This window comes from Rhinoderma darwinii, chromosome 1 (assembly GCF_050947455.1).
Source record: "Rhinoderma darwinii isolate aRhiDar2 chromosome 1, aRhiDar2.hap1, whole genome shotgun sequence".
NCBI lineage: Eukaryota > Metazoa > Chordata > Amphibia > Anura > Rhinodermatidae > Rhinoderma > Rhinoderma darwinii.
This window is the reverse complement of record NC_134687.1, coordinates 647,626,864-647,639,633: the sequence shown is the minus strand read 5'-3', so window position 1 is coordinate 647,639,633 and position 12,770 is coordinate 647,626,864. Positions and strand designations below refer to the sequence as shown.

At 42.3% G+C, this 12,770-nt stretch overlaps 1 protein-coding gene across 1 annotated transcript in view; it reads right to left on the bottom strand.

The window, feature by feature from the left end:
• Positions 1-5,607: 5,607 nt before the first annotated feature.
• LOC142663240 (uncharacterized) overlaps positions 5,608-12,770 on the bottom strand; it is a 43,259-nt gene continuing 36,096 nt past the window's right edge. Inside the window, exon 3 of the mRNA XM_075841778.1 lies at positions 5,608-9,285. Coding sequence (XP_075697893.1) covers positions 7,649-9,285 — 1,637 coding nt within the window. The 3' untranslated portion in view covers positions 5,608-7,648. The remainder of the gene's footprint in view (positions 9,286-12,770) is intronic.

The window sequence follows — 12,770 nt, the reverse complement described above, 5'->3', positions numbered from 1 at the left end:
CTGACCGACCCGACGAACCCCCCGACAGACCTGGGGGAGGTGGATAGGGTCGCTTTTAGGGAGGCCCAGCATACGGATCCTTCCCTGTCCTCTGCCCGTAGCCTGGCCGATCGACCACCCAGTGGAGGGGCCCAGGCAGGGTTCCAGTGGGACAACGGGCTGTTGTACCGGGTCGAAGCCCCGACCAAGCCCGAGTCGCCCTGGACCGCCTCCAAACAGCTGCTTGTTCCCCAAGCCTACCGTGCACGACTGTTAGCCCTGGCCCACGATATACCCGCGGCAGGTCACACTGGGACCAGGTCCACCAGGGCCCGGCTCTCGAAGGCTTTCTTTTGGCCAGGGCTGACTGAGGACTTGCGGCGGTACCGAGCTTCGTGCCCTGTCTGCCAACGGGTGGCGGGGGCCCCGCGCAAGGTGCCGCTCAAGCAGCTGCCCCTCATCCGAGAGCCCTTCCAGCGGGTGGCCATAGATCTGGTTGGCCCCATTAATCCCCCCAGCCGAGGGGGAAAGCGTTACATCCTAACCCTGGTAGACTTCGCTACCAGATACCTGGACGCAGTGGCTCTGTCCTCCATAGATGCCGAGCACGTCGCCCAGGGACTCATGGACATCTTCAGCCGGGTGGGGTTCCCGCGTGAGGTACTCACAGACCAGGGATCTCAATTCCAGGGAGAACTCATGCAGGACTTCTGGAATTGGCACGCCTACCACCCCCAAACGAACGAACTGTGTGAAAGGTTCAACGGTACCCTCAAGCAGTTGCTACTCCGATACTTCCACTCGGAGGGGAGAGACTGGGACCGCTCCTTGCAGCAGAGGTGCCGCAGGTGCCGCAGGAGTCTACCGGGCACTCCCCATTTGAGTTGCTGTTCGCGAGGCGGGTCCGGGGACCCTTGGACTCAGTCCGGGAAGGGAAGTTTGCAAGCCCGGAGATCCCGGTAGTAGACTATGAGAGCCAAATGCGGGAGCGCCTAGCACGGCTGATGGATTTGGCCCATCAGCGATTGGAAGTAGCTCGAAGCCGTCAACGGGACGAGTACAACTGTAGCGCCCGACCCCGAGAGCTGGGGGTGGGGGAGAAGGTACTGGTCCTCGCGCCAGTACGAGGCAACAAGTTGCAGGCCAATTGGGCTGGACCGTACACTGTAGTGGGGCGACAGGGGACGACGAACTACCTAGTAGCCCACGACAAGGCAGAAAAGCGGGTACGGAACTACCACATAAACCGGCTCAAGGCCTATGTGGTAAGGGAGATAGGAGCGGTCGCGATATGCTGCCCGCCCATGGACAACCCTGACGTGGACCGCATCCCTGACCTACTGGCAGAGGCCCGACGCCAGACAGGGCTGGCAGATGTGCAGCTTGAAGTCCAGCTATCGTGCTTGCAGAGTAGGGAGATTGGGGAGGTGTTAGCAGCCCAGGAGGCCCTGTTCACCGCGTCCCCCGGACGTACCTCCCTAGTCGCTCACGAGGTCGACACTGGAGGAGCCCGACCCCTGAGGCAGACCGCGTTCCGAGTGGCTCCCTCAGTGCTGACCGCGATGAGAAAAGAAGTAGAAGAAATGCTGGAGATGGGGGTCATTGTACCATCTCACAGTCCTTGGGCCGCCGGCGTTGTGTTGGTCCCCAAGAAGGACAAAACCACGAGGTTCTGTGTAGACTACCGGCGGCTGAACGAGGTAACCGTTACGGATGCCTATCCGATGCCCCGGATTGATGAGCTGCTCGATAGGCTGGGAGGGGCACGCTTCGTGTCCACTCTGGATCTCAGCAAGGGCTACTGGCAGATTCCTCTGACCAAGGAAGCCCAAGAGCGCTCGGCGTTCATCACCCCGTTCGGCCTGTTTGAATTTACGTGCATGCCGTTCGGGATGAAGAACGCCCCCGCGACCTTCCAGAGGGTGGTCGACCGGATCCTCGTGGGGTGTCAGGAGTTTGCCCAGGCCTACCTGGACGATATCGCTATCTTTAGCGAGACTTGGGAGGAACACTTGGGGCACGTGGCGCAGATCCTGGAGCGCATCCGGTATGCCGGCCTTACCATCCGCCCCGACAAGTGCCAGATGGGGATGGCAGAAGTCACCTACCTGGGGCACCGAGTGGGCAGCGGACAGATCCGCCCCGAGCCGGCAAAGGTGGAGGCCATTCTCCATTGGCCCCGGCCGGCCAACCAGAAGCAGGTTAGGGCCTTTCTGGGAGTCACAGGGTACTACCAAAAATTCATCCCGCAGTATAGTACCCTGGCCAAGCCCTTGACCGACTTGACGTCCAAAAGGTTCAGTCGACTGATGCCCTGGTCAGACGTATTTTGCTACTGCGTGTGAACATACACTAATTGTCCATCGTTGGTGGATCAGGTCAGGAGAAGGAACGTTGTGGAGATGATGAGAAAACCGGAGGAACTGGAGGATCTAGTACTGCAGAAGTATTAATGAAGAAAGGAGAAGATGGAAATCATACAGGGGACAACATCATGTGTGACATACGGAACCTCACTTATTGAGCGAAACATCTTCTCAGAGCCGTCACCACATGGATTAAAGGGGTATTCCCAACATGGACATTTCTCCCCAGGATATGCCAGAAATGTCTGATAGATGCTGCTTTCACGTCTGCGTGGCCATGTTAGGCAGTTTCCTTAACTATAGAAGTGAACGGAGAGACACAATCTGCTCAAGTCCCCCTTCTATAGAATACGCTGCCAACAAATCAGACTGGTGTTCAATGTGACAGATGCCCTTTATAAATTAATACACCCCTAAAATAAGTTTTTACAGATATTTGAAGATACCTCAGAGATCCTGGATCTTCAGAGATATCCAAAATTCTTATTTATTACAGTATTCCGCTATTCCTTGTAGATTGCTTTACCGAATAGTAATTGTACTTCACTGTACCCTGTGACTAACACCTCGTTCACATCTGCAAGTCAAACACCAACCACACTTCATGTAAGGTCCTGGCAGTCCACTGTGTGCACAGAAGGTCCTGGCTGTCCAGTGTGTATGTACAGAAGGTCCTGGCAGTCTAGTGTGCATGTACGGAAGGTCCTGGCAGTCCATTTTGTATGCATGGAAGGTTCTGGCAGTGAAGTGTGAGGAAGCAGAATGTATTGTGCTGTGTGTGCAGGATTCCTGCATTATCTTATCATTTAGCCAAAATAAAGCTCTTTTTATATTTTTCTAAATGTGGATGTGCTGAGGATTTTCTTTCAAAAACTCTGCTGCCATGTTTTTAAACATTTACTATCGCCCACTCCCACACCACCTCCTCATCATCCCACCCTCTCTATGCTAGTGTCCCTCAAGGATCTCAGTGTCCTGGGACCCTTACTCTTCCCCATCTACACCTTTAGTCAAATTTACCTCTCTAGTCTTGAGGTTATCTCCCTGCTATCTAGAGTGTATAACAGTTATCTACTCCTTCACCTCCCGCTTTCTTAAGATCAACATAGAGAAAACTGAATCATCTTTACCCCATTTCATTGAACTCCCTTACCAGAACTATCAATCAGTTAATGGCTCTGCACTTTTCCCCGCGTCACAGGTCCGCTGCATTGGAATAACCCTTCATTTCAAACGGGACAGCCAAGCGCTTATCTGTGAGTACATATGGGTATATGTAATCTGTGAGGGGTATATCACGGTATATGTAAGATGTGATGAGTACATCAGGATATATGTAAGCTGTTAGCAATACATCAGGATATATGTAAGCTGTAAGGAGTATATCAGGGTATATGTAATATGTGAGGAGTACATCAGGGTATATGCTGTGTATAGCTGTGAAGAGTACATGAGTATATATGTCAGCTGTGTGGAGTACATATGGGTATATGTAATCTGAAGAGTACATCAGGGTATATGTAAGAAGTGTCTATTGAGGGATCCGTGAAAACGGATGAAAATACGACATGTCCTATTTTTTCACGGGCCCTTCACACGGACGAGATATACACTCATCTGAATCAGGCCTTATGGGAATAAACAAGCTAGAAACAGGATGAAACTGATGTGGTTAAATTAAACAGTAAGGGGGCAATAAATAATTCAAACTACTAAATCAAGACAGTAGTGACGAGGCATAAATATTTATAAAGAAAAAGTTCTGTAAAAGACAAATAAAGGCAGAAACGATTGAAATAGAGACCCTTTGTCAAAGAAAGTAGATATTACCCAAAAATATTTTTCAAATACAAAAATAAGAAACTGAAAGTGTTGGCCCTCTCAAAAATAATCTGGGTATATCGGTGGAGGAGGATGAGGAAAAGTCCAATCTTTAAAATGTTTTCTTCTCTACTGTATTTACACAGTAAATCCAATGTCGGACAACATGATTAGGGATAAAGTAAATTCTCCATTAAATGTCACCTGCTTAACCCAGCAAGAAGTGCAGCACCGCCATAAAAACACTAAAATAGACAAATGACCGGGTCCGGATGGTATACACCAGGAGTTCTGCAGGAATTAAGTACCGTAATAGACAGACCCTTATTTCTCATGTATATGGATTTTTATCATGATTGGGTCTGTTCCACAGGACTGCCGCATAGCAAATGTGGGGCCAATATTCAAAAAGGGGTCAAAAAGTGTGCCCGGAAACTATAGACCTGTAAGTTTAACTTCCATTGTGGGTTAAATATTTGAGGGTTTTCTAAAAGATGCTGTTGTCCAGTATCTCAATGTAAATAAATTGTTAAAGCAGGACCAGCATGAGTTTATGAGGGATGGGTCCTGTCAAACCAATCGGATTAGTGTCTATGAGGAGTTAAGTTCTAGACTGAACCGGGGTAAGGCTGTGGATGAGGTGTATCTAGACTTTTCAAAGTCGTTTGACATTGTGCTGCATAAAAGGTTGTTATATGAAATTTTAATCCTGGGACTGTTGGTAAACATGTGTAATTGGGTTAACAACTGGCACAGTGATAGAAAACAGAGGGTGGATATTAATGGTACATCCTCAGTATTGGACCCACTTCTTTTTAATATGATTATTAATGACCTTGTAGAGGGTTTACAGAGTATAATTTCAGTATTTGCAGATGATGCTAAGCTCTGTAAAGGAGTATAATGTAGAACTACAAAAGGATTTGGGGAAGCTGGAGGTCTGGAAAGAGAAATGGCAAATTAAGTTTAATGTTGATAAATGTAAGGTTATGCACTTGGCCCGAGGAAACAAATTTTACAATTATGCTTTAAATGGTAAAACACTTGGTAAAACTGCTACTGGAAAAAATATGGTGATATTGGTGAACAGCAGATTTACCTTTAGCAACCAGTGCCAGGCAGCTGCTGCCAAGGCAAATAAAATCATGGGATGCATCAAAAGATGCCAAGATGCTCATGATACGAACATCGTTTTGCCTCTATACAAATCACTATTCATACCACTCGTGGAATATTGTGTACAATTTTAGGCACCTGTGTATAAAGACATGGCAGAACTAGAACGGGTGCAAAGAAGGGCGACCAAGGTATTTAGGGGAATGGGCGGATTACAGTACATAGAGGCGATCTAATTACAATGTACAGATATATAATTGGACAGTACAGAGATCTTTCTATATTTCAATGTTTTTATTGAATTTTTAATAAACATAACAGGGGAAGAGGGGAAGGTAGGTACATAAAGCTTATAACAAAATAAAAAAAAAAAGAGGAATTACACAATAAGAGTGTTGCATAAGAAATTACATCTCAAATTCGGCCTTTTTATAAATATGAATGACATAATTTATAAGGCATAAAGTTAGGTCATTTTCCAGGTTACCTATTCATAAAAAGGAAAACGTTAAACAGACCTAAATAAGGGGGAAAGGGGATGTGGGAAGGGATGTTATTGTGTGGTTATACTTCCACAGATTTATTCTGTGGGGAGATCAAAGATAATTAGGGCAGTTGAAAAGAACAACAAGAGTGAACAATCTTTCTCTTGATTTGTCGATGAACATCTTACCTGTCTATATGTTCCCAAGTCGATCATGGCTCACAAGACCCTCAACACCTTTTCGGCATCTCTCGACACCATCCCCACGTCATTGACATGTTCTCTTATCAAAGATTCGTTTAAATTTCTATTGTCTATTTCGACCCTCCTCAAATCAATTGTGGTGTGTCCAGTAGCAGTAAAATGGTAAGACTTAGACAATTGGTGTATCTCCCGACAAGAGCCTCTGCTGATACCATATTGTTTGTTCGAAACATTGTCTAATCAAACGTTGTGTGTCAAAAGTCAATAAAGCTCTCCCAGGTTTAGAAAAAACTGTTTTACCGGACTCTCATTTTTTGCCGTGGCCTCCATCCAATCCATTTATCAGAAAATAAAATTTTTCCAAATACAAGTTAAATGGCGGGGATGTCGGGTGTGCCCATGTGTGCAAGTCAGTTTTCAGGCCTGCCACTGAAGCCATAAAAATTAACTTCCTGCTCCCCAAAGTGCATGAGATATTTTCCACATTAATGAGGGCGAATATGGCCCAAATAGGGTTGAATGGGACGTAGTTGACCAAATGAGTGGTAATAAAAGTGTGTACTTTTGTCCAGCAGGACTGAATCCTTGGAAAACTTCAAAGACAATGATATATATCCGTTGAATCTTCTTGGCACCTAAAACACTTATCAGTGGGAAATACAGTTATTTTGATGCCCTGAACTGGAGATATATATGCCCTATGGTAGATCTGCAGTCATCTCAGTGTATCTACTTGAGGGAAGGTATCTGATGCTATTTTCAAGAGCAATGAGTAGGGTCTGTGTTGTGGTATGTCCCTCAACCATCTGATCAGAGCGACCTGAGATTCCTGATAATCCAAGGAACTATGTATAAATTTATAATATCTGGAGGTGTGGCCCTAACCACAGGAGATGGCTAAAATTGAATGAAAGGCTGGGTTCCATTCCAAGGGAGGGAGAAGTGAAAGTAAGAGCATGACATAACTACGTGCTTGTAGATAAACAAAAGATCTTTATAATGATATTTTTACATCTGGGTCTGTAACAAGGACATCACAGTCGGGGATTCTTTACTGTCAGAGCAGTGAGACTATGGTATTCTCTGCCTCAGGATGTTGTGGTGGTTGACTCTTTAAACAAGTTCTAAGGGGACCTGGATGCCTTTCTTGAAAAATATAATATTACAAGTTAGGGTATGTTCACACGGCTTATTTTCGGCCGTTTTTTGGGCCATAAACGGCCGGAAAATTGAAAGCAGAATGCCTCCAAACATCTGCCCATTGATTTCAATGGGAAAAACTGAGTTCTGTTCTGACGGGCCGCTTAAAAAAATGGCGAAAAAGTAGTGAAGGTTACTTCCTGGGACGTTTTTGTCATATAAAAAATGAGTGGCTTAAAAAAACGTCTGAAAATCAGAAGCTGTTTTCCCCAGAAAACAGCTCCGTATTTTCAGACGTTTTTAAGTATGCGAGTGAACATACCCTAATGAGCACTAGATTCTGGAAATGGGACGATGATCCAGGGATTTATTCTGATTGCCATATTTGGAGTCAGGGAGGAATTTTCCCCCCAAATGAGGCAACTGGCATCAACCTTCCTCTGGATCAACATGGTAGGATTACAGGTTAGAAGTGATAGACCCATGTCATTTTTTCAACCTTATCAACTATGTAACGTACAGAACATCAAAATGGCCACTACCCTGTGTGACTTCTCTTATGAGCACGAAGTTTGCCTTTAGTAGTAAAACATTTCCCACATTCTGAACATGAATATGGCTTCTCTCCTGTGTGACTTCTCTCATGTACAACAAGGTATGATTTGCGTGTAAAATATTTTCCACATTCTGAACATGAATACAGCTTCTCTCCTGTGTGAATTCTCCTATGCTTAGCAAGACTTGATTTATCTGTAAAACATTTTCCACATTCTGAACATGAATACGGCTTCTCTCCTGTATGACTTCTCTCATGTATAACAAGATGTGATTTATAGGTAAAACATTTCCTACATTCTGAACATGAATACGGCTTCTCTCCTGTGTGACTTCTCTCATGTCTAACAAGATGTGATTTTTCTGTAAAACATTTCCCACATTCTGAACATGAATACGGCTTCTCTCCTGTGTGAATTCTCTTATGTATTACAAGATTTGATTTATATGTAAAACGTTTCCCACATTCTGAACATGAATATGGCTTCTCTCCTGTGTGACTTCTCTCATGTATAACAAGGTATGATTTGCGTGTAAAACATTTCCCACATTCTGAACATGAATACGGTTTCTCTCCTGTGTGAATTCTCTCATGTACAACAAGATCTGATTTTTGTGTAAAACATTTTCCACATTCTGAACATGAATATGGCTTCTCTTCGGTGTCAATACTCTCATGTGTAACAAGATTTGATTTATCAGTAAAACATTTCCCACATTCTGTAAATAAATACGGCTTCTCTCCTGTGTGACTTCTCCTATGCTTGGCAAGACCTAATTTATCTTTAAAACATTTCCCACATTCTGAACATAAATATGGCTTCTCTCCTGTGTGATTTCTCTCATGTATAACAAGGTATGATTTGTGTGTATAACATTTCCCACATTCTGAACATGAATACAGCTTCTCTGTGTGAATTCTCCTATGCTTAGCAAGACTTGATTTCTCTGTAAAACATTTCCCACATTCTGAACATGAATACGGCTTCTCTCCTGTGTGAATTCTCTCATGTCTAACAAGATATGATTTGTATGAAAAGCATTTCCCACATTCTGGACATGAATACGGCTTCTCTCCTGTGTGTATTCTCTCATGTATAACAAGATCTGATTTTTGTGTAAAACATTTCCCACATTCTGAACATGAATAAGGCTTCTCCCCTGTGTGGATTCTATGATGATTCCTAAGTTTGGCTTTAGTAATAAAACATTTCCCACATTCTGAACATGAATATGGTTTCTCTCCTATGTGACTTCTCTCATGCTTAACAAGAATTGATTTATCTGTAAAACATTTCCCACATTCTGAACATGAATACAGCTTCTCCCCTGTGTGAATTCTTCTGTTCGTAAAAAGACCTGGTATTTTTATGAGCTGTTTACCACATTGAAACCTTTCACCCCCTTTCTGAGCTGTACTTGTGGTAACAATCTGTGATTGGTCAGGAGTAGGTTCCTCATGATTAGTGGAATTATATGATAGATCTCTTCTGTGATGTCCTGGATGTACATTAAGTGTAATGAGGTTTTCTCCTGAAGACTGCTGTATGATATCTTCATCTTCTACTTCAAAATTTATTGATACCATGAAGTTTCCCTCAGAATTCTTAGTGTGATTTTCTGTTAGGATTAAAAATTTATTTTGTGATTTTGTTTCAAAACACAAAATTTGAAAGATGTAGAACATTCATATTAATCTGGAAACACACTTGCAGTGTTTTGAGCCAAAGCCAGAAGTGCATCAAGCAGGAAGAAGTTTAAGCCATGACTTTTGAATCGACACCAGGCTTTAGCTCAAAAACCTGCTTCAAATATTATGTGCGTGAGGCCTTAAAAAGCTTTGTATAAACAGTTTAAAATATATTCATGATAAAAGTCCAATATTCTGGTTTACACCCAGTCCTCCACTTTTAATACATAAAGTTTAACTTGATAAAACATTTTATTGAAAAAGCAGAATCTTGTCTGATAATGAAGCCTGTCCATTTGGCAATTCAATACTAATTAAACAAACAACATCTTAACTTAAAGTTATTGACAATCTAATCTTGGCAATGGAAGTGAAAAATGAAAGGTGTAATTATGGTTTATTCGGTCATTTTAAAACAGAAAGATTAAAACAAAAGTCCCGGGACCACGCTTACGCGTTTCAGACCGCTAGGGTCCTTAGTCATAGCTTGGTGTTCCACTTGTGACTTCACATATTTATACCATATATCCTAGGTCAGGTGACATCCTGTGAGTAGGGTTTAACCCGTTAGTGACCGCCAATACGCCTTTTAACGGTGGCCACTAACGGGCTTTATTCTGATGCATATGCCTTTTTACGGCACTGCATCAGGATAAAGTAAACAGAGCAGGGAGCGTCAAATCTCCCTGCTCTCAGCTGCCAGAGGTAGCTGAGGGCTAGGAGCGTCCCTGCTCTGCCGTGTGAGATCGATATTAGTATCAATCTCACCCGTTTAACCCCTCCTATGCGGTGCACAATAGCGTCCACCGCATCTGAGTGGTTTTGGAGAGAGGGAAGGAGCTCCCTCTCTCTCCCACCGACACCCGGCGATATGATCGCCGAGTGTTTGTGTCTCTAATGGCAGCCGGGGGCCTAATAAAGGCCCCCAGGTCTGCCTGGAGTGAATGCCTGCTAGATCATGCCGGAGGCATGACCTAGCAGATGCCTGTCCGTTTTAAACGGACAGGCAGTAATACACTGCAATACAAAAGTGTTGCAGTGTATTACAATAGCGATCGGAGAATCGCATATTAAAGTCCCCTAGTGGGACTAGTAAAAAAGTAAAAAAAAAGTTTAATAAAGTTAATTAAAAAAAAATGTGAAAAAAAATGAAAAACCCAGCTTTTCCCCTTACAAAATGCTTTACTATTACAAAAATAAAGTAAAAAAGTTACACATATTTGGTATCGCCGCGTCCGTAACGACCCCGACTATAAATCTATTACATTATTCAACCCGCACGGTGAACGCCGTAAAAAATGTAATAAAAAACGATGGAAAAATTGCTGTTTTCTGTGAATCCTGACTTAAAAAAAATGTGATAAAAAGTGATCAAAAAGTCGCATCTACTCCAAAATGGTACCAATAAAAACTACAAGTCTTCCCGCAAAAAAAAAAACCCTCACACAACCGCATCGGCGAAAAAATAAAAACGTTACGGCTCTTCAAATATGGAGACACAAAAACAAGTAATTTTTAAAAAAAAGCGTTTTTACTGTGTAAAAGTAGTAAAACATACAAAATCTCTACAAATTTGGTATCGTTGCAATCGTAACAACCCGCTGAATAAAGTTATTGTGTTATTTATATCACACGGTAAACGGCGTAGATTTAAGACGCGAAAAAGAGTGGCGAAATTTCAGGTTTTTCTCTATTCCCCCCCAAAAAAAAGTTTATAAAAGTTAATCAATAAATAATATGTCCCCCAAAATGGTGCTATTAAAAAATACAACTTGTCCCGCAAAAAACAAGACCTTATACAGCTATGTAGACGCAAAAATAAAAAGGTTATAGCTCTTGGAATGAGACGATGGAAAAATGTCAAAAATGGCTTGGTCATTAAGGTCCAAAATAGGCTGGTCATTAAGGGGTTAAACATTAACCGTTTAATACATAGCTTGAGTTGTATTACGTAACATCGATATATATTAATTCTAGCGCATTATTATGAAGTAACACTGCGTAGTGCTGAAGATAGCCCTTAAGATAGGCCAGCATGCAGTTACTTGAAAGAACAAACAAGGTATATGTTAGCTTATATTAGGAAATGATTGCATCATTTTACGCTTATATATTATTTTATTATTTTAATTTTCCACTTATATATTATGTTGTCTTCCATCGTAAATACTACATTTTAAATGTAGTTATTTTTCCACTTAAGAATTAAAGAGGCTCTGTCACCAGATTATAAGTGCCCTATCTCCTACATAATCTGATCGGCGCTGTAATGTAGATAACAGAAGTGGTTTTTATTTTGAAAAACGATCATTTTTGAGCAAGTTATGAGTAATTTTAGATTTATGCTAATTAGTTTCTTAATGACCAACTGGGTGTTTTTACTTTTTACCAACTGGGCATTGCACAGATGAGTGTATGACGCCGACCAATCAGTGACCAATCAGCGTCATACACTTCTCAACCCAGCCCATTGTTACAGTGTGATTGTGCAGTGAAAGAAGCTGGGCTGGAACAATGAGAAGTGGATGACGCTGATTGGTCACTGATTGGTCAGCGTCATACACTCCTCTGTGCAACGCTCAGTTGGTAAAAAGTAAAAACACACCCAGTTGGTCATTCAGAAACTAATTAGCATAAATCTAAAATTGCTCATAACTTGCTAAAAAATTATCGTTTTTCAAAATAAAAACCACTGCTGTTGTCTACATTACAGCGCTGATCAGATTATGTAGGAGATAGGGCACTTATAATGTGGTGACAGAGCCTCTTTAAGTCAATTCAACAACATAGTGATAAAGAGTCCAGATAAGGAAGGGTTCGTGGTAATTTTGGATTCTGGGTTATACAGAAAGGTAATTATGGAATTATTGAATGATACACACACTTACAAAAAGTTACACTCAAATCCTACTAAAATTTTCAAAGTAAAATTAAATAACATTCTACAGGAAAGTCTCACTCAGGGTGTTTTGACTGAAAAAGAAACAAAATATTTAGATAGGGAATTTCCCATCATCCCTATTTTCCACGCCCTTCTAAAAGTTCATAAGGATAAATTTCCTCCTCCTCTAAGACCTATAGTTTCGAGTATAGGTTCACTCAATGAAAGATTAGGAGAATGGTTGGATAATCAATTACAACCCCTTGTAAAAAGATCTCCCAGCTATATTAAGGACAGTACTGAGGTTCTCAAAATAATGGACAATTTGAAGTGGTTTGATAATTTCAGTTGGGTGACGTGTGACATCACAGCCTTGTATTCCTCGATCCCTCACGATACAGCCATTTCAGCTCTCAGTGACCAATTGCATAAATACACGAATTATATAGATGATTTGAAGGAATACATTGTTGATGTCACCTGTCACCTTCTGAAACATAATTACTTTATATTTGACAATGTTTTTTATCTACA